The following is a 21,099-nucleotide window of genomic DNA, read 5'->3' on the forward strand; positions in this document are numbered from 1 at the left end:
TCTAAAGTGGAAGCAATAAAATACCAAATACTAATAGCAGCTCCTCTACAACAATGCAGTTTTCTACTTCTAATGTTATTCATATTTATTATGAGTGAGTTTGTATGATGAATTTGCATCATGCATTTAACCCAGAACACAAAAAGCACCCTCTTCATATATCTAAGCATGTGTGTATGTGAGGCAGCAGAGGGTGGATGAGAGCCCCGGAAGCCACTGGGACATTCCCAGGGATCGGTCTTCAAACTTCCACTGAACATGAGAATCCTGTGGAGCTTGTGAAAGGTCAACACAACTGTATTTCCAGGGATTCCGACTTTGGGAGTCTGGTGATTCCGAGGAATCTGTGCTTCTGAGCATTCTGCTACACAGTGGGAAAAGATTTGTTTAGAGTCAGGCTCCTCCTGCAGTGGGAAGGAGCTCTGAAGCCCAAGGGCCCAGGGCCATGTTACAGTGGGGAGGCCCCCCATTCCACACTGGGCCCTGTAGGTCAGGGTGCAGGCCTGCTCACAGGGTGTAGGATGGGAAAAGGAAAAAGAAATTGCCATAACTGTTTGGAGATTGTGCATATTAAGTTTACAAAAAATGTACGGATCTACCATTATATAGAAAAAATTTGTTTCAATCCTATCTGTGAATTTCCATGACAACATAAGTGAATTCATTTGAAAACAAGGTGAAAAGTCTAAGTTTGAGGCCTTTTGTGAAAGAGGCTCCTGACCTCCACCTCCAGCCCTAGCCCCATGGTAAATCCCCCACTAGAAGGGCCCTCAAGGCTTCCTGCCAAGGTTCCCAGTGAGCCACTTGGCTGCAGGGATCCTGCTTGGATCTGTCTCAAGCCTCCTGCCACCTAGTGGTCAGTCGAGGACACGCTGCTAGTTTTTCTTAACCTCCACTCTAATTTGTTGCCCTAGGGAGTTTGATGGGCAGCTACAGCATTGAGGAGACTTTGCAGAGCTGTGGCGATGAACAAGATGCCACCCTGGGGAGCTTCAAGGAGCCTTACTGATCCTTAGGAAAGCTATTCCAAGTAGGGAGACAGGCTCAGAGACAGTGGGGACGACTCACCCGTGGTCCCACATCAACTCTGATAACTCACTTCCCAATGTTCTTTCCTCCACACAACAGGGGTGGGAATCAATCACTCATGCTAAGGGGTGTTGAAAATAGACCCAGTCAGGGGCCTGGTCCTGAAGTCTGTCAGAATGTCTGGAATGGGTTCCCACACAGTAAAAATAGTTTATAAACTCCAGATATTTCTTTTTTGAATTGGTTCTTTTTAGTTATACATGACAGTAGAATTCATTTTGATATAATTATAAAAGCATGGAATATATCTTGTTCTAATTCAGTCCCCAATATCTCCCCTTCCTCTCGTCTCCCCACAACCCATGCTCCCTTCCCTCTATGGATCTTTCTGCCATTTACCCACAGTCATTTTTTAATTGATTTCTTGTGGATGTATATGGTGAGATTCACTGTGGTATATTCATATATGTACATAGGAAAATTGGATGAGATTCATCCAACTATCTTTTCTTATCCCATTCTTCCTCCCTTCCCTTTTGTCCTTTGCCTACGCCACTGAACTGCTATTCTAATTTTTATAACCACCCCCCCCACAACAGATAGAGAATAGAAAGCCATAGTTCTATATCATTAGGCTCTTACCCTGGTTCCCCATGTGACACCTCCTACTACCTTTGACCTTCACACTACATCTTTACCCTGCAGAGGAGGAGCTGGGCTCTTAACAGGTCATGTCAGTTCTTCAGGTCACTAACTTAGTGACAAGGCAAAGTCTCAGGTCCAGACTCTGACCAATGCCAAACCCCATAGCTTCCTGCCCCCTCAGGCTGCTGCTGGACAGGTAGCTGGACAATGGAATGCAAGAGGCCAACATCAGAGCACTGAACCCATCTAAAACAGTGGTTAAAGGGTGATATATTTAAAATTTTTATTTTCCAAATATTTTGAGAACCCACAATGTACAAAGCACAGTGCTATGGTTTAGAAACGAGGTGTCCCCCAAAGGTCAGGTGTGAGACAATGCAATAAGTTTAGAGGTGAACTGATTGGGTTATGGGAGCCTTAACCTAGTCTGAGATTAACTGGGTAGTAACTGGAAGGATTCAGGGTGTGGTTGGAGAGGTGGGTCCCTGGGGGAGGGGGGTGCCTCTGCAGTACATATTTTGTCCCTGGAGAGTGGAGCCTTCTGGGCTTCCTGGGGCCATATCTCCAGCTGCTTTCCTCCACCACACCCTTCCACCATGCTGTGCTGCCTCACCTCCGGCACAGAGTAAGGGAGTCAGCCCTCTACAGACTGAAACCTTTGAAACCGTGAGCCCCTAATAGTCTTTTCCGCCTCTAAAATTGTTCTTGGGGCCGGGGGGCGGTCTTTGTTTCAGTCGGCTTTTTCATTGCTGTGACCCAGAGAAAGAGCAGGGTGGAAGATGAACGAGAAGCAGACTCTGCCTTAGAGGCCCTTGGGGATCCTTCACATGCATCTCCACGTGGACCCAGTTACCCCTCAGACACTCACAGACATCCACTGCAGAGGTGTGCTGGCAAACCAGCGCTCAGGAGTTAGAATAAAGAAAGCTCTGGTGCTTAACTGCCGACTGCTGTCGTATAAATACCCCCACCGCAGCGAGTTCCAGGCTGCCCATAGTTGGATGGTGATCTTGCAAAATTCTCAAATACTGAAGGGGTTCTCACCCGCTGGTGGGAGCTGGTTCCCATACACCCTGCCTTACACACACTCCCACTGCTGGGCTTGTTTCCCTTACTGCCTTCGTCACAAGTTCAGCAACTTTATATAAACTGTCATCTTGTCGTTTTGAAGTCAGAAACTTGAAAACGGGTCTCGCAGGCTAACCCCAAGCCAACACCAGGTGCATCACGGCTGCAGGCCTCCCAGGGGGAATCGGTCCCCTCCTGTCCAGCTTCGAGGTGCCGCTGTCGCTGTCCTCAGGCTGTGTGTTCTTCCAGCATGGGCTTCACTTTGGCCTCTGCTTCTGCCATCACGTCACCTTCCCTCCCAGCCTGGCCCTTCTGCTTCTAGCTCCATGAGGCCTCTTGGGACTTCATGGGGTCCCCCCCAGATCACCCAGGACAATCACTCCCTCTGAAGATCCTTAACTCCAAAAAAAAAAAAAAAATCCTTTCTGCTGTGTAACTCCACACATTCACAGGTTCCGGGGACGAGGACGGGGGCATCTTTCAGGGGCCGTTATTCCACCTCCCACAGACACGTGGTGAAAGCTTGCAGAAGATCCTGAAGACATTCACCTTCATGCAGCACGTTCCCTGGGGTCAGGCGCTGGAGAAGTGAAGATGCTAATGGAGGGCAGAGGCCACTCGGCGTGTTAACCTTGTGAAGATCCAGGTGACCATCAGCAGGTGCAGAAATGTCCTGTAGAACTGGGCTGCTGGCTCTGGTCTCTGGTACCATTGGCAATATTAGGTCTGCAGGCGTTTCCTCGTGGATGCTGACCCGTGAACCACACGAGTAACTTACAAAGGGCAGGTATTATCTTTGCTTCCAAGATGAACAAAGCAGACACCTCACCTTTCTGAGCCCCGCTAAGGTCAAAGGGTTCATAAGCAGTGGAGCCAGGAAAGGAGACAAGAAATCCCACCCAGAAGTCAGACCCCATTTCATGATTGGGGGGTGCCCCCCCCAAAAAAAGCCCTGTGATAGGATCCTGGACGTCTACAACATACATTTTTTAATGTAATTTTTTTAATTGTTGGGTAACAAACTGCCCTAAAACTTAGAGGATTAAAATGTACTATTTCATTTGCTTACAGTTCCGTGGGCCTAACACTGTAACAAATTACCCCCCAATTTAGGGCTCAGTAATCAATTTTATCATCTCGTGTGGTTTCTGAGAGTTGGGAATTTGGAAGTGGTTAGTCAGTGGCCCTGGCTGGTGGTGGACATCTTCCCAGGGCTGGCTGAATGTCCTCAGAACACGGTGGCAGGCCTCCTCCAGAGCAGGAAATCCAGGAGACAGCTGTGGCTGTCGAAATGCCTTCCATGACCCAGTCTTGGAGGTCACGTGCCTTTCCCATTTCCTCAATCTTACCCAGCACCACAGGTGCCTCCTGTGCCCTGGAGGTGGGGATTAGAGTTTGCAGGTGCATGACTCCAGGAGATGAGGTCCATGCTGGGGAGCCAGCTTGGAGGCTCTTCATCACCCACCCTCTAGTTCTGTGTCAGGTGCCATCCGGCCAGCAGTGCCAGGAGACAGCCTGTGTCCATGGGCATTTGCACACACTTGCATAGAGAGGGTTCAAGACGGGGATCTGGCCTCTGTTGGAGGGAACTGGCGGGGCAGCGTGCAGGCTGCCGTTTGCACATCTGCAGTTGGAACTAGACGCCGAGGCCACGGCCATGGGGTGGGGGGCAAAAGCAAAGTGGAAGGGGAGGAGGACAAGGGACCCCAAGTGTGAGCTGGAGCCCTCATCGACCTCTCATGGTCTTCTGCCCGGACAACCTGGGCATCTGTGGGGACAACTGGTGCCTCCCCATAGGCAGAAACGTCCCAGGGAGGAAATTCTGGGACATGCAGTTGAGCCCTGCTGTGGCCTTCCTGGGCTACTGTGGCGGCCACTGCGGCAGCTTGCCTCTGGGGTCACTATTGAGACTGAACACCAGGAAGTGTCTGGCACTGGGAATGTCCTGCTGCTTCTTTGATCTAGGTCCTAGTTACACAGCCAGGTTTATTTTATGAAAAGTCAGAAAGTTGAATACTTAAGACGCAGGGAGTGTGTCTGCATGTATTTTATTTCAATAACATTTACTTTTAAAACATCGACGTATTTTTTGATGCAGATGGTTTAGGAAACCAGAGGAAAAAAAATTATCTCTGCTCTCAAAAATAGCCATTATTGTCATTTTGACCCATCTCAAATATACAGATACTCCCTTATACATCTCCCTATGTCCGTCACTCCCCAACCCACACATTCTGCTTTATAACTGCTTTTTCTCCTTTACAAATACACTATAGCTAGGTGTGGTGACACCCACCTGTAATCCCAGCAGCTTAGGAGGCTGAGGCAATAGGATGGCAAGTTCAAAGCCAACCTCAGCAACTTAGTGAGGCCCTAAGCAACTTAGCAAGATTCCGTCTCAAAATAAAAAATGAGAAAGAGCTGGGGATGTGGCTCAGTGGTTCCATCCCCGGTACAAAAAAAGCAGGGGGCGGCAGGGGGAGCATTTTCTGTTGATCGAAGTTCTTCCACAGCAGAATTTGAATGATGGCCTAGAATTTCAATATTTAATTCCCTTTCATGAATACCATTTTAATTTTTCATTGTTAGAAACAATTTTGCCCCAATTCCCCCTGAACTATCATCCATAGGCTCAGATCAGAGACTGTGTTTGCTCTTTTGCTCTGATAAAGGACTCTCACGGCAGACGCCTGGTTTCCCAACAACAGCCTCCGCTGTCAGGCGTGTGTTCTGGAGGTGGCCCGATCTTTCCAGGCAGGAATATATGAGCAGGAGCGGCAGGCATGTGAATGTGGGTCTTTCAAGGCCCAGCCCGTCTCCTGGACCTGCTTGCTGGCTCCACAGTCAGGCGGCCAGGCTCTGGGGTTGCTTCCTGTCTGGTTTCCACTTGAAGGAGTCCTTTAACAAAACACAGCATCCAGTGCAAATTGGATGGCCCTCTGCTGATCAGGGAAAAGCAGAAGCCGAAAAAGACTCCAGAGAAGAAAACTAGACACTAATAAAACACCGACTCCTTCCCTGTTTACCGACATCCAGAATGGATGTGCTGGCGGTTTCCGGAAAGGAAAGAAAAGCTGGTTCACATTCTAAATCCCTAAAATCTTTCAGCTCGGAGAAGGAAAAAAAAAAAAAAAAAAAGTTTGGTGTTTTCTAGATGCCAGCCCAACCCTTTGTTAAACCCACATCACCCCCCACCCCTGACTGAACACCTCTCTGCCTGCCTGAGAAAAAGACAGATGGTTGAAGTCTGCCTGTGACATTGGTTTCCTGGTGGGAACATGGGCACAACCATTTTCCATACAGTCATGTGTGAGGCTGGCCTTTGGGGCATTATGAGATGACATCATGGTCAGGGAGCACAGAAGCACCCGAGCCTCCCTGGCCCACCCAGCCCTCCTCCTCCATGCACAAGAGACAGAGGTGAAAGGACACAGGGACGCACTTTGTGATTGCAGAGCCCTGTACAGAGTACCGGGCTGGACCACAGAGTCTCCCCCAAACTTAGGAGCATCTGAATCTTTCCTGAACCCTACCCACATCTTGAGCCCTTCCCATCCTCCCTCCGTATTTGCACGATGTGGATTACAGAGAGATGAGAAGGGACACTATATGAAAGGGTAAGAAGAAGGCACTGGCATCCCACGTGAAGCCTTGTTGACCTCCCAGCTGATCCCATGGCCCAACTTGGGTCCCAGACACAGACCCAATCCAATCACAGTTCCCTTCTCTGGGGAAGGAGACAACTGAAGACTGACTTCTCTTTCCCATCAAGTATAATGGGCAGCAGCATGTAGTGACAATCTTAAGGTTTTCATTCCCTTTGGGCCAGTAAAATTACAATATGCCCATGCTTACTGTGGGTACGGCCTCTTCTTAAGTATATGCTTTACAGGCATGAATTTATTGAAGTCCCATTATAATCTAATATTTGAAGCACATTTCATAGATGGGGAAATCAAGGTAGAGAGAGGCTGAGAACCCTGCCCACGGTACCATAATCAGTGGCAGAGACTGAATTGGATCACAAACACTCCAGATCCCCATCTCTGCTGTCCAGCTCTGGACTAGGTTGCTTTTCAGCACATCTGTTTATAGAATCACAACTCCTAAGAGTATAACTTACAGTTGCAAGGTGCAGTGGTGCACGCCTGTAATCCCAGCCACTCAGGAGAAGGGGGCAGGAGAACCAAGCTCCAGCCAGCCTGAGCAATTTGGTGCAACCCTGTCTCAAAATAAACCAACAAGTGTTGGGATAAAGCTCTGTGGTTGACCACTTGCCTTGCATGTGTGTGGCCCTGCTCAATGCCCAGCCACCCCCAAATAAATAGGAACATAAACAAATAGGAAGGAAGGACAGACCCCCTGGGTACAGGAGAAAAACAGTTTGACACACCAAAGGATGTTCCTCTCATCATTATTTATAAGGGAAAAACTGGTAATTGGTCAAGCAAATGGAGTAAGTTTATCAAGTTAAGGTTCATGAAATATTAGGCATCTACTCAAATGAAGGGTAATAACCTGGAGGGTGGACAGGCTATTGCAGACCTGCAGAGAATATGTACGACAGAGCAGGGTGCCCCTGAGCCACTGGCCAGCTTCCTCCTGCCTGAATGACATTAGGAGATAATCAGGAGGTGAGGTTCCAGAAGCAGCTCTCAGAAAACCCACTAAATGGATCAGTTCGACCCTGACAGACAAAACCTTCAAACCAGGATGACAACCATTCAGTACCCCATCTACTAATGAGCATCACTCATTACCGGACAGACCCCACTCAGAACATCCCATTGCATTTGCTACTTCAATCTCTACCCAGGAGCTGGTACTGTTAGGGCTCTCCTTCCATGAGATGGGAGATGTGGCAACAGCTGAGAGGTGGATCCAGGCTTCAGACCAAGGTAGTCTAGTTCCGGTGTGTGCTGAATCCACCAGCCCACACAGTCTGTGGAAGGAGCCACCTTCTGCCCATCTGCCTGTGGGCATGGCTCGTGTGGCCCTGTGGCCAGCACACTCCTGGCATCAAGAGTAAAGTGCATGCAAGATCCCAGGGCTGGAACTGGCCTGGCCTAGGAAACAGGATAGTGACAGGGACTGGGGCTAGAGCCTGCAGAGGGACCAATTCCACCCAGCACACCCTACCCACTGCTGCCAGCATACAAGCAAACCTTCCTGGACAGCTGTTCACAGAAGGTACAGTATTTGCATGTGCTCTGCCTAGATGACCTGAGACACACTGTTTTATTCTTCACTATATTATTTTTATCCTCTAGTACATCTTAAAGATCTATCTATCTATGTTAGGGAATCTTAGGGCCACAACTTTGTGATAGCTTCAGTTTTTTTTTTATAATCTGAATAGACCAAAGTATACTGAGCCATTCTCCATTGACAGATGCTTAAGTTATTCCTAACTTCTTCATATTTTGAGCAATGTTATAATGACTACCCTGACACAGGACTTTGTGTAAATGTGCATGTGTCAATGTTTCTCTACCACAGACCCCAGGGTAAACATGGTAGCATATAAGCATAAACCTTTTTAGGTCTACCATCAGACTTCACAGTACCTGCACCAATCTATGTTCTCCCCAGCATGGGTGAGAACTGTTGTCAGGCATCTCCATCAGTATTCCATCCAATCACGCACACAATAGCCATTATCTCCAGAGGTTCACACAAAATTATGGAGCTACTGGTCTAATAAACATTTTCTCCTTAGGAGTGAGATCCTACAGCAGATTTCCATTGCAAAAAAATAATAAGGAAAAAGAAAGTTGACCAAAAAGACAAAGCCTGTGTATGACCTTTGATCCAAGAGGAATAGCTTTACTATTTCTTTGAACCAGCTCACGGGGAGTGCTCACCCCAGTGCCATTGCTAAATTTCATCCCGTAATGTGGCTGGAAGGTAAGTTTATACCCAGCAAGAGCTGCCATCTTGCTCCAAACACAAGTGGGTCTGTCAGCTTCTGCATTTCCAGGAAGAACAAGGACCCTGCTGTTACCCTCAGCTGAAGTTTGAAAAGCGTTTCCACCAGGTCTGACCTCAGGAGGCCCACAGAGGGGAACTGTGAAGATCTTTCCACTGTGGGTTGCCCTTGCTCTTGGTGGAAGGGAGGCGAATACTGTCTTTTTTGTATTCTTGGACTCTTGGCAGCGGGGCCAGGCAAAACTCACAATAAATTTGAAACGTCAGTACACCTAGGAAAAACAGATCAACCAAATGTTTGCCTGCCTTAAGAAACGGACTGTTCACTGGAGTTAGTGCTTGGAGGATGGGCAGATGGGGTGACCGGATGGAGACGAGTTAGTTGGTAGGAAAGGGATGGACTTCAGACTGAAGTTGGGAAGAGCTTGGATAGTCTTTTAGGGGCGACGATAAAATTATAAATAGAAAGTCCACTTTTTAAATATCTCAAATGAGTGTTAGCCACGATACCGATTTTTCCCCCCAGGGCATCTTTTCAAACTTCCCAGCATTGTTGGTGAACTGTCCTTATAATCTCCAGTTTATAGGAAGGTAAGGACCAGAGAGGTTAATGAGCTCCCCGAATCACAGAACGGGCAGACAAGAGCACCACAACTCGGCTCCTGTCTGTGTGATGTCACTTGTACACTTTCCACTGCCACATGTTGGTATGGGCAGCAGGGAAATAGGTGAGGTGTCCAGTTATTACAGGGCCAGGGATGTGGTGACCTCAGCACCATGTCTGGGAGGCCCCACAAGTAGGCAGGATGGGAAGGAGCCAGGAGAACACTTGGTCCTAAAGAGGAGAGGGAACTGGTTCAAGATGAGATCACACAGCAGAAACCAGCCCAGAGAAGCGCCTGCCACATGCCTAAAGCTGAACCAGAGGCCAGAGGGTAACTAATCCTGAGAACTCCAAGAACATGGAGGTGGGGGGAAACGCTGTAACATGAGACTCTGTGAGCTAATTGGGGCTGTAATCTTTCCTCGTGGGTTGCCAAGAAAGAGAACTAGTCATAATAAGTTGGGAAAGGTGGTAGAGGAGGAAGAGGAAAAATACCTTCTGGGTTAGACAGAACTTTCTAGCAATAGAATTGGCTACCTTGCTGGGTGGTGAGTCCTCCATCAAGGGAAGGGTACAGAGTAGAGACTTGCCAGGGATTCTGAAATAGAGACCCAAGTATCTAGTTGGATTGAATGACTCCCCATCTCTCCTAAACTTGATATCCAACTGTTCTACTCCCACTGCCCTGAGATTACCAGAAACTTTCACCTCACCTCCTGACTGATCTCTTGGCTAAGCCCAGGAAGACACAAATCCCCTGTATCACCAGGTGGATCTCACCCCATAGATGAGCTCTGGTGTGAGAGATCCAAGCCTGACCAACTCTTACAATTTGAGAAATGTAAGAACCATCACTCAACTCTCAAACCATATAATGACTTTCTTACTGGATTTACATTTAAAAAAAAAAGTCCTAGCATGGCACCTAAGAGTAATTGGATCTAAGTCACCAGTTTCTTGACTTCAGAGCCATTTGGTTAAATCATTTCATGTAATACATATTTGTGAGGCATTCAGACAGGCATTAGAACCACTCCTCGCCCACACAGAGCAGTTCCACATGCTTCGTCTCCGTCTCTACCCCAGCCCTCCTACACTTTAATTCCCCATGAGTTCCAGCGGGACCATGGCTGGCCACTCTTTCCCGTTAGGTCTGATCTCTGTGTCACCTGTGCTTTCTGTTTGCATCATCCAGGAGGGTTCTACTCTGCTGTTTAGGACCCTGGAATCCTCCCTGGAACCCCCAAGAAAAGAAAAACTGGGGGACAGGAGGAGCATGTTCTCCTCCTTTCAGAGAGCACCCTTATTCTCCCTTGAGAGGGTCCCCTTTTCCTATCCTTTCTACTAACCTCCTGCCTCCCACTCTGAGGAAACAAAACTATACACACATCAAAGATAACCAGGCAGGTGGCCCCCTCCCCTCCTGGTCCTGGGGAAGGCAGGCCTGTGTCCTCTTGAGGACTGAACAATTCCTTATTTGTGGAGCAGGATGATGTCATCTGCCTTGTCTCCTGGGCTGGACCTGGGCTTCTGAAAGGACTATTTAAGAAGAGGCCCACATTTATAGCCAGGGAACAGGAACTATAAAAATATTGCCTCTAGACAAAAAGTGTTTTGATGAGGATTTTAAAACCGTCACCAGGGTCTTATTTTCTTTAATAAATGACTTTTGGCAGCACAGCCCTTGACCACCCTGTGTAGCTGGTGTGTTTATTCCACAGGTTGCTATTTTAAAGTTGCTCTAAGCTGTTTTCCAGAGTCTCGGATTCTAACCCACAAATCCATCCGGCCTCAGTGCTGTTTGTCTATTAATACTCAAGTCTGAACACGTTTGCAGGCTGCATTCAGAGGTTCAAGGGCAGTGTTTAGGGGAGGTCACAGGACTGAACTTGAAGATAGCACAGCGAGCTCAAGTGCACGGAGGAAAGATTTGTTGTGGTGTGTGCGCTAAAGTGGCCTTGTTTCTCCTGTGGTGATTACTGGTAGCTGTGACTGCCGAAAATGTCATGGGATTTGAAGAGAGTTGGTGACAGGTTTTAGGGAAGAGGGTTATCAGACTTCTAAGCCTGGGTTAGCAGTGAATGGGACAAAGATCAAAACTCTGATAGTCTGAAATTGAAGTTTCTGATGTCACTTATGAGTGGCGTGACAGTGGCCAGACTTGTCATCTCTTTGAAGCTGGTGACCTCACCTATCTTGCAGAATGGTTATAAAAATGGGAAACCATATATATAAAATAGGCAAAGCCTCATATTGTCATCGTAGGTGATCAGGAGTCCTTGGCTACTGTCCTGTACACACACATCATCTGAACTTCTCAGACTCCCCCCAGCCTCACCCCAATCTCAAAGCCTCGGTCCTCTTTGAGCCCATAGAACTTCTAAAACATGCGGTCATTGTACATTTATTTATCTTGCCTCCACATGATGTGGGATATAAGTCTTAGTCTCTCCTGAGTTTCTAGACCTGTGTAGTTCAACAGGTGACAGTGGCTGCCATATTGGATAGCATGGTTCTAATGCCTGTCTGAATGCCTCACAAATATGTATTACATGAAATGATTTAACCAAATGGCTCTGAAGTCAAGAAACTGGTGACTTAGATCCAATTACTCCGACTTAGAAATGATTTGAAACTGGTGAAGGGTCTCGGATGGGAGAAAGTCACTAGGAAGGACCAAGTGAGATGTCACCAGGTGGGAGGGCCTCAGAAACCATGATGGGAAGTCTGGGCCTCATGCTAAGTAGGATGGAAAGATTCAGAGGGCTTGAAGTGGAGAATGACTGTCCCATCAGCAAAGAGCGCAAGGTTCACTGGAGTTGGGCAGGAGCCAAAGTAGGATGGGTCAGGACAAGAGCTCTTGGTGACTTGGAGGAGATAAGGGCAGGGCAGAAGGACAAGTCATGAGCATTTCTGGGGTAGCACTTACTACTGGCAAGGTTATGGGGGAGATTGTCTGGACTGCCAGGTAAAGAGCGGGATCTGGGGTGGCCGATTTGGAAGTTCTGAAGGCCTGAGCTTCTTGCATTTTTTGTTGTTGAGACACTACAGAAGGAATCAAGGAGCCAGGACCCTCTTCTGCATCACAGTGAGGAATCCAGTCCAAACCCTTTCTGTTTACCCCCAGCTAACATCTTTGTAATCTTGGGAGAAATGTGACTTTTTTTTTTTTAATCCATAGGGCATTCATGGGAGAAAAAAATCCAGAATTTAACTTTTGAACATAATAGGTTTGAAATGTCTGAGACAACAACTAGAATTCTCAGGTGGGAAATGGGAACAATTAGCCCGACGGGAAGAGATCCAACTGGGGAGGTAGATGGAGGAGTCCAAGACAGAGAATCTAAGTCCATGAAACGGAATCAGATTGTGCAAGAGGGATGATGGGGATTAGAGTAGCCCACGGAAAGTCCTGAGGAGCGCCAGGCAGAAGGGAAGAGGTGGAGTCTCCAAGGCTTCATTAGAACCAGAGGGTGGGCTTCAGAGAAACCATCCTGTAGGATTCTGTGATGGTGTAGACAAAACCCAGTACATTGTCTGAACCCCACAGAATGTTCACCGCCCATGGATCATGGTTCACTGCAGACTTTAATTGATACAATGTATCATCATTAATCCTTTCATCAGTTGTAACAAATACACCACACTAATTGAAGATGTTAATAGGAAAAACTATAGAGGGAAGGGGAATATGGGAAACTGCTCTAAAACTGCTCCAGAAAAATAAGGTCCATAAATCTAAATTAAAAGGAAGAAAGTGGGTCTGGAGTGTGGCTTAGTGAAGGAGGGCTTGCCTAGTGTGCATGAGGCCCTGGGTTTGTTCCCTAGCAACACAAAAAAAGAAAAAGAGTATATGCTTTAGGATCAGGCTCAAAGAAAAACCAAATCAACAATCTGTCAGAGGTGTCACTGGGAAAGAAGAGTCTTAAAATAATATAGAATTATTTTGAAGAAGACACCTTGTCCATGTAAGGGTGCAACACAGATCAAGAAAAATGCTGTACATTCTATTACTGTTTTGTAACTTGAAATTTCTTCCTGAAGGATCCAGGAAGATGACAAAGAACACTTTAAACAATTGTGTGACCAATGATTTATACACATTGATCTTCTGTATTCAAGCCAAAGCACACTGTCACAGCCCAGGTCCCTGGAGTCAATCAAAACTTGACTGTAAGCCAGGCATGGTGGCACACACCTATAATCCCAGCTATGGGGAGACTGAGGCAGGAGGATGACAAGTTCAAGGCCAGCTTCAACAACTGAGCAAGACCCTGTCTTGAAATTAAATGTTAAAAGGGCTGGGGACGTAGCTCAGTGGTACAGCACATCTGGGTTCAGTCCCTAATACTGAGCAGGGAGAAAGTATGATTTAATGTGGGTCAAATAGCTACAAGGGCAAAAAGTGGGGTGATAGAGATTTGTAAAATAATTATTGTTGTTTTACATTATTCTCATGGAAGTAATTCACCTTTTTAATATTCTTTTCACTCTAAGGTATTTTTCAAGAATGCATGCACATATTGATGCAGCCACAAAACTAACAGAGGGAGGACTCATAAATTGCATTATGGGTTACTCACATGAGCCACTCCATAAATCCCACTGCATGAACTATTCCTAAGGTCCCCCTGAGCCATTCAGACACATGCATGTGCACACACAATAGTTTAAATGCCCAATTCTGTGACATCCCTCTCATGCACACATGCACATTAAAGAAGTAAATTTCCTGGCTTTTTGTTTTTTTTTTAAGGTTTCTTTCTCACCACCCTACTGGGGATCTGTTTGTCTGACTCCACGTCTCTCTCTCCACGTCTCTCCAACCTTTTGCTCTGAAACTGAACCGAATTCATTTTCCAGAACATTTAATAAACTTCAGAGCTCCACATAAAATACTTAAGTGTTGGGTCTTCAAGGAGACCCCAAGGCTCCCAGACTTTAGATTTTAAAAAAATAATAAAAAAATAGGAAAACAGGCAAAACCCTTAATGAACTCTGATACACTCCGAGAAGGCAAATGAAACAGAATTAAAATAAATAAAAAGTCCAACATGTGGCCCGAGAACAAGGAGCCACCTTATGCCCTGGCCAGCCGAGGCATTCAAACATTTCGTCAGCAGGAGCTCAGCCAACCTCCTCCGCTCACGTTTATAAAGCTGGCCCAGGGCACCCAGGGCAAGATGTGGCCGAGCAGTCTCCTTGCTCCGTAGCTGCTGCTGCAGAGGGGCTGGCAGAGTGGCCTCACTGACTTGCCCAGGAGCCATGGCAAAGAGTGGATTTGTGATCTGTATCCTGGTGATCACCTTACTCCTGGACCAGACCACCAGCCACACGTCCAGATTAAAAGCCAGGAAGCACAGCAAACGCCGAGTGAAAGGTAACGGGACTGTTCAGCCCAGCCACCCTCGGGGCTTAGTGTGTGGAGGTGCCGGGTGAGTTTATATCTACCCACCAGGAGCCTGTCCCTGGTGACAGCACAATGCCAGCATGTGCATGTCATTTTACAGGGGACCGAGTGAGTGAACTTTGGAATCTTTGAGAGTTTGATAGTTAAAGGAATCATGCGGGATTTTATAGTTATTGAAGAAAAGCTTTGTAATATAAAAACTTTCTGGCTTACCCATCAGGTGGGCTTAGACATATGGCATGTTCTTCAGAGGGCGCTCACCTGGGTACGTGAAGTTGGGGCATTACGAATGACAGGGCAAGTAGAGTCCACCGTTATGTCGGAGTACTCAATACTCCTAAGTATTGAGCAGTTCCCTCAAATATGTTTGTAAGAACTGTGATCGTACTAAACGTGCAGCACAGGACAGAACTGTAGGTATCCGCCAGCTCCTTCCTCGTCCTTAGCTACCTTATAGGTTTATTCCCTGGCCGTCTTAGGAGAGTCTATGCCACCTATTTACATTTCTTATGTCAGAGCATCAAACCTCCTTTTTAAGATTACATGTCCACATGTAAAGTCGTGCAATGTTTGGAAACAAAATGGACTCTCTAAGCAATTCCAAACTTGGGGCGACTTGATGTAGGGAAAAGGTTTAAAAAAGTTCTCAAGAACAAAGTTAGGACAATGTATTTGCAGTTGAAACCGAGAAAGAAAGAAACAAAGAAAGCAGCCAGACCCAGGGGGACATTTCATCTCGTCCTTTTAGCCATTTTCCTCTCAGGACATTTCAAGGGGGATATTATGGCACTGATGCCAATTTCACTTCATTAGGAAAAAAAAAATACCAACAAGATAAAAGTCTAGATTGCATTAGGAGTCCAAGGGGGCTTGACTTGTGCTTTGTTTTAGTGATTTTAAAGGGCCCTTTCCAGGGGTATTTATTTATAAAATCTAGGTCTGGTGTGAGGTGTCCTAAGTAGAACCTTTTCCTTATAAAGGATTACATGTCCCTGTTCCCCCTTTTAATGAAAGGTTACAATGTTTCTAATAAGTAGATGAAGTACACAGCTGAGGACCAGGATAGGGGAAGAAGAGAGAGGGAGGGAGAGGGAGGGAGGGGGAGGGAGGGGGAGGGAGGGGGAGGGAGGGGGAGGGAGGGGGAGGGAGGGGGAGGGAGGGGGAGGGAGGGAGAGGGAGGGAGAGGGAGGGAGAGGGAGGGAGAGGGAGGGAGAGGGAGGGAGAGGGAGAGAGAGGGAGAGAGAGGGAGAGAGAGGGAGAGAGAGGGAGAGAGAGGGAGAGAGAGGGAGAGAGAGGGAGAGAGAGGGAGAGAGAGGGAGAGAGAGAGAGAGAGATATGATCCAGGGTGGTGTGGCAGATTTTTCTAGCCACCTCTCTTCACTGCTGGGAAAAGTAGGAAAAAAATGGGGGTTACCCAGTAGGGATGCAGGGAGAAAATGTCAATGTGTGCTCGCTCGCTCTTTACCCCCTTCTCCCCCAACCCAACACACATACTTTTTTGGGGAGTCCACAACTTAAACATTGCCTCTCCAAAACATTCCTCAACATCAGATCCAAGAAAGTAGACCATGCTGGAGGAGAAGCAATAGCCGTATTTTCTGAACAGGTCTTTCCCCATCCACCCATATACTATGGTATTATTTTAAAGAGCTTAAAATATTTTAAAAGTTTATGAAGTCAGAAGTCCAAGCCGTCTTTTCTACCCCAGTCCTTGTCACAGTATTACCCCCATTAAACATTGGGTGTTAATGTTTCCAGATTGGCTGTGCAAAATGTTTGGCAGGCAAATGGATCTAATTCATCTGTTAAATCCTGGACAGCTCTCCATAGAGAACCTATTTCATTCAAGATATTGTGCCATTGTTGGGACGAGTCGTGACAATGTTCTCTTGGTAAATTTCTGTATGGCTCCCAATCCATCTCTTTATGGTACAGTGTCCCCAAGGAAGTGCTTTGTATACACATATCCATCCCCTGGCTAGATGTTATGTTTCTTCAAGAAAAACTGCAGGTGAATGGGATTCTCTACTTGTCTCTTCAAAAGATCTCTGCGGTCCACGCCCTAGGCTCAGTGTGTGGGCGTGGCCATTCCCCTGCATCATGACAACCAACTGTACATGGATTCTTAAAGTATCAACATAGAGTTTTATTGGTCATATCTTCTGGAACATTGTTTGCATTTCCGTATTATATCTAATTCTGGGTAACAACCCTCATGAAATAAAAGGGAACCTTTTCAGAAATTCAAAATGGCCATGAGTGAGCTCCAAACATGAGATCTTCCTGTGATTACTTACATCCCAGGTCACAACAAATTATGTGTTGCGTTAATAACTAAAATACAAATTCTGCAGCGAAATATAATCCCTTTGTTCATCCCCATTAGCAACAAAGGGAGGGCAGCAGAAGCCAAGTCACCTGGATAATGACTTCCATAATGATCTCCCAGGAGCCTCATACTAATTCACTGTCTTGGTGCTAATTACAGTGTTTACAGTCTCCCAGTGGAGGCCACTTATTTAAATAGAAGGGAGCAGGAAGCCAAGAGTGAGGGGGATGACAGTTGTCCAGTTGACAGCATAACTTGGAAGAGAGTCTTCGGAGGACTTTGCAAGCCTGGCCCAACAGCTGATGGCTTTGCATTCTAAGTGTGCCCTTTAGTCTATTCCTGTTTGAATGGTGCCTTGGAGAAAATCTCTGTCTTCTTGTATTTCTGAGCTGAGCTGTTGATACTTTAAGAATCGATGTACAGCATTAAGTGAAGTAGAGGTGAGACTGGCCCTGGACACCCCAGAAGGTGATTTCTTAACCCAAATGTGGAAACATCTGGCTTATGAGCATGTTCAAGGGGATAATGCACTAGGACATGTAGATTTCAGACTGTCCTGAAAAAATCCTAGGATTAAAAAAAAATGAAATGGATTCTATGTATGGCATCCGCACAAAGAGACTTCTGGGAACAGTTCTTATAAAGCTTTAAGCATCTACTCAAAGGCTATGTGCCTGGGACCAAGGAGTAGAGGAAATCCCTGGGTGGAAGCAGATCAGAGGGGTGGGATGAAAACAGGCTTGAGCCAGGGAAATGCACTCCCAGCTCTGCAGCTCACTAGCTGGGTGACCTTCACAGGCTCATTCCATTTTCTTTGCCTCTAGTTTTTCTTCTGTAAAATGGAGATAATGGTAGCATCTTTTTCATAGGAATACTGAAAGAATTAGTCTCCTGGAAGACAGGATATGGTGGCTTTTAATATTTGTTTTTATGATTTACTATAATTTGTTATAAAGCTGTTGATGTCTAAGAGAATCCCCAGCAGTTCTACAGCTTGCATTTGGCCAAGGTTACTAATTTGTTACCGCTTACCTATAGCCAAGTTGATGTTTGACAGCCAGGAAAATTCTTTAGTCTTCAATGTTCTTGGTTGGTGCTAAAGTGGCTCATCTCTAACATGGGTGAATTTCTACCTGATCCTTTATTGCTCAGCCCTGCTGGGAGCCACCAGACCAGATGTATCAGCTGTAAATGGATACTAGGGACAGATGGCATCGAGTCCTACATTAGTTTGAGTGTGAGTTCTGGTACTTACCTACCACATCACCTAGCTCCCCGCACTGAGCCTCCTTTTCAACAGGAATCTGTTTCCCCACTTAATTGCTATTTTTAAAGAGCACATTAAGGCTGGGGCTGGGGCTCAGTGGTAGAGCACTTACCCAGAAAGTGTGAGGCTCTGGGTTCGATCCTCAGCACCACATAAAAATAAACAAATAAAATAAAGGCATTCTGCCCATCTACAACTACAATTTTTTTTTAAAAGAGCACTTAAAATAACATGAAAGTATTTTATACACCATAAAGTACATGCCATGAATATTATGGGCCTAGCATCATGTTAGGCATCAGGAATGCCCTGGGTAATGAAAACATTCAGAAGGAAATAAGTGGGTGATATATAGATTGGAGAAAGTGATCTGGAGAAAATAGACAATAATCAAAGAAAGAGGGTACGGACGGGATTCCAACCTAGAGCGTAATCAGAAATGTTCAGAGGAGTTGGGTGAGCTGGGCCAGGAGGGAGGCAGGAGTGGGACAACCCAGGTACACAGGGAGGGGAGACAGCTCTCGTTCTCCCACATGCCAAGAGCTGAAGAGTCCAAAGGCTTGTGACAAGGGGAATCTCATGGGGTGAGACAGAGGCAGAAGCTCCATCTCGCAAGGGTTCCCAGGGTTACAGCCTCATCAACCCCCCCCCGCCCCCGTCTTCCTGCCCACGCTGTCTTCATGCGTGAGTTTTTCGAACACTCAGCCCAGTTTCCTCCAGATTACCACTGCCTTGAGTTCTGCATCCCGAAACTCTTTTTAAAGGATTTTATTTTAATCATACGCTTTCTTTCCCATCTACCTCACCCCACCCTAAAATGACCCCAGAAAAGGATGGAGATCTGAAGTCTCAAGTTGAAAAGCTCTGGAGAGAAGTCAACGCCCTGAAGGAAATGCAAGCCCTGCAGACAGGTGAGAGCCCTAGTAACACGGTACCATGTTCCCCTGTTCAGGTTTCCGGGGATACAGAATCAGAAAGTTAAAGTGAAGTTAAATGCTCATGCAGAAGGAAAAGAAAGTTTGGGTAAACTTTTACCCATATTCTGTCACTACACCTATTTTATGAACCCACCAACAACTTAAATTGAATATCTGATTTATGTCAACTCTTCCAGCTTGTGCTATGATGATTATCCCTCACTTTACAGATGAGGAAAGTAACACACAGAAATTAAGTAAATTTATCTAAGGTTTACACAGCTAGGAAACATCAGAGAGGAGACCTACAGCTGGACACCATGGCCCTGGAGCTGTGCTCAAAAATTATATTTATGTTTACTTTATCCCAGGTAGCCCAAAAAGTATGACAAGGTCTTGGTTATTCCACTTAATAAAAACATGGGCTCTGCAAACACAAACAGACTTTTGCTTTTGTTTTGATCATTTTGAAATCCCATCTGAATCCAAGGAAATTCAGCATATCACAGATCTGCATAAGTTAGGATGCACAGGTATATCAAAGCAGCTAGAGGCTGAAGATTATGCTTTGAGCTGGGCACAGTGGTGCAAGCCTGTAATCCTAGCGGCTCGGCGGGCTAAACCAGCCTCAGCAACTTGGTGAGGCCCTAAGCAACTCAGTGAGACCTGGTGTCTAAATAAAATGCAACAACAACAACAACAAATGGCTGGGGATGTTGTTCAGTTGTTCAGTGGTTAAGCACCCCTTGGTTCAATCCCCAGTATTCCCCCCACCAAAACAAAAAAAAAAAATGCTTTGAGGGTGGGACAGACCTGAATTGTGTAGAGGTGATTTTACATGCTATGCAAGTTACATTACTGATATGGCTAAGTTGTGAAAAGTAAGGATTTCTCTAAGCCTCAATGTCCTGATAAGTGGGGTAATGATACTTCACAGGGTGGTCATGATTATTATGAGTTTGTGTATGTAAAGTGCTCAGCGCGCACACACACGCACACACACACACAAACAAAAATCACCGATAAACATTAACTCATCACTGTCACATGTTATCCATTCCATCCAAGTTTATGGCTGTCTGCCAGGTCCAGCGCCAGGCATGGTACACTCAAAAGCAAATTAACGTATGTACTTTCACATCCCACAGTGTGTCTTCGAGGCACAAAAGTTCACAGGAAATGCTACCTTGCTTCAGAAAGCTCGAAGCACTTCCATGAAGCCAATGAAGACTGCATTTCCAAGGGAGGGACATTGGTCGTACCCAGGAACACCGACGAGATCAATGCCCTCCGAGACTATGGTAAGAGGAGCCTGCCAGGCGTCGATGACTTTTGGCTGGGCATCAATGACATGGTCACAGAAGGCAAGTTTCTCGATGTCCACGGATTCGCCGTTTCCTTCCTCAACTGGGACCGTGCACAGCCCAACGGAGGCAAGAAGGAAAACTGCATCCTCTTCTCCCAGTCAGCTCAGGGGAAATGGAGCGATGAGGCCTGCCGCAGTAGCAAGAGGTACATCTGCGAGTTCACTATCCCTTAAGAGGCCCTCTGCAGATACATCCTCCAAGCAAGATCGGACATGACTTAGAGGCTGCTGGTCCCCAAGAATACATCAAAATTGCAATTACTAATTGCAAAATTACCACTCAAGTGTCAAAGTCCATAACAATACAGGATCAGACAATTGTACTATCATATTTCATTGCGAGTTTGCCCTTCAAGGGGTCAGAAAATAATGATCCAGACATGTGCATGCTATTAAAATGACATCTATGAAACGGGCTATCATTCTTTCTCTTTCCTTGTTCCTCTCATTTGTGTAGACTCAGTCTGTTTAAAAATACAACACACTGCTTCAACCCAGAAAAGCAAGCTTAGGCTACCTGGAAGATTTTCTCTTGA

The 21,099-nt window shown here is 46.2% G+C and overlaps 1 protein-coding gene across 1 annotated transcript; it reads left to right on the plus strand.

The window, feature by feature from the left end:
* Nucleotides 1-14,539: 14,539 nt before the first annotated feature.
* Clec3a (C-type lectin domain family 3 member A) lies at nt 14,540-20,737 on the plus strand. The gene is made up of 3 exons (XM_026393020.2): nt 14,540-14,654; nt 19,108-19,191; nt 20,346-20,737. The coding sequence occupies exons 1-3, from the start codon at nt 14,540-14,542 to the stop codon at nt 20,735-20,737; spliced, it is 591 nt and encodes a 196-aa protein (XP_026248805.2).
* The last annotated feature ends 362 nt before the right edge of the window (nt 20,738-21,099 follow it).

The sequence above is a fragment of the Urocitellus parryii genome, chromosome 15, assembly GCF_045843805.1.
Source record: "Urocitellus parryii isolate mUroPar1 chromosome 15, mUroPar1.hap1, whole genome shotgun sequence".
In the NCBI taxonomy this organism is placed as follows: domain Eukaryota; kingdom Metazoa; phylum Chordata; class Mammalia; order Rodentia; family Sciuridae; genus Urocitellus; species Urocitellus parryii.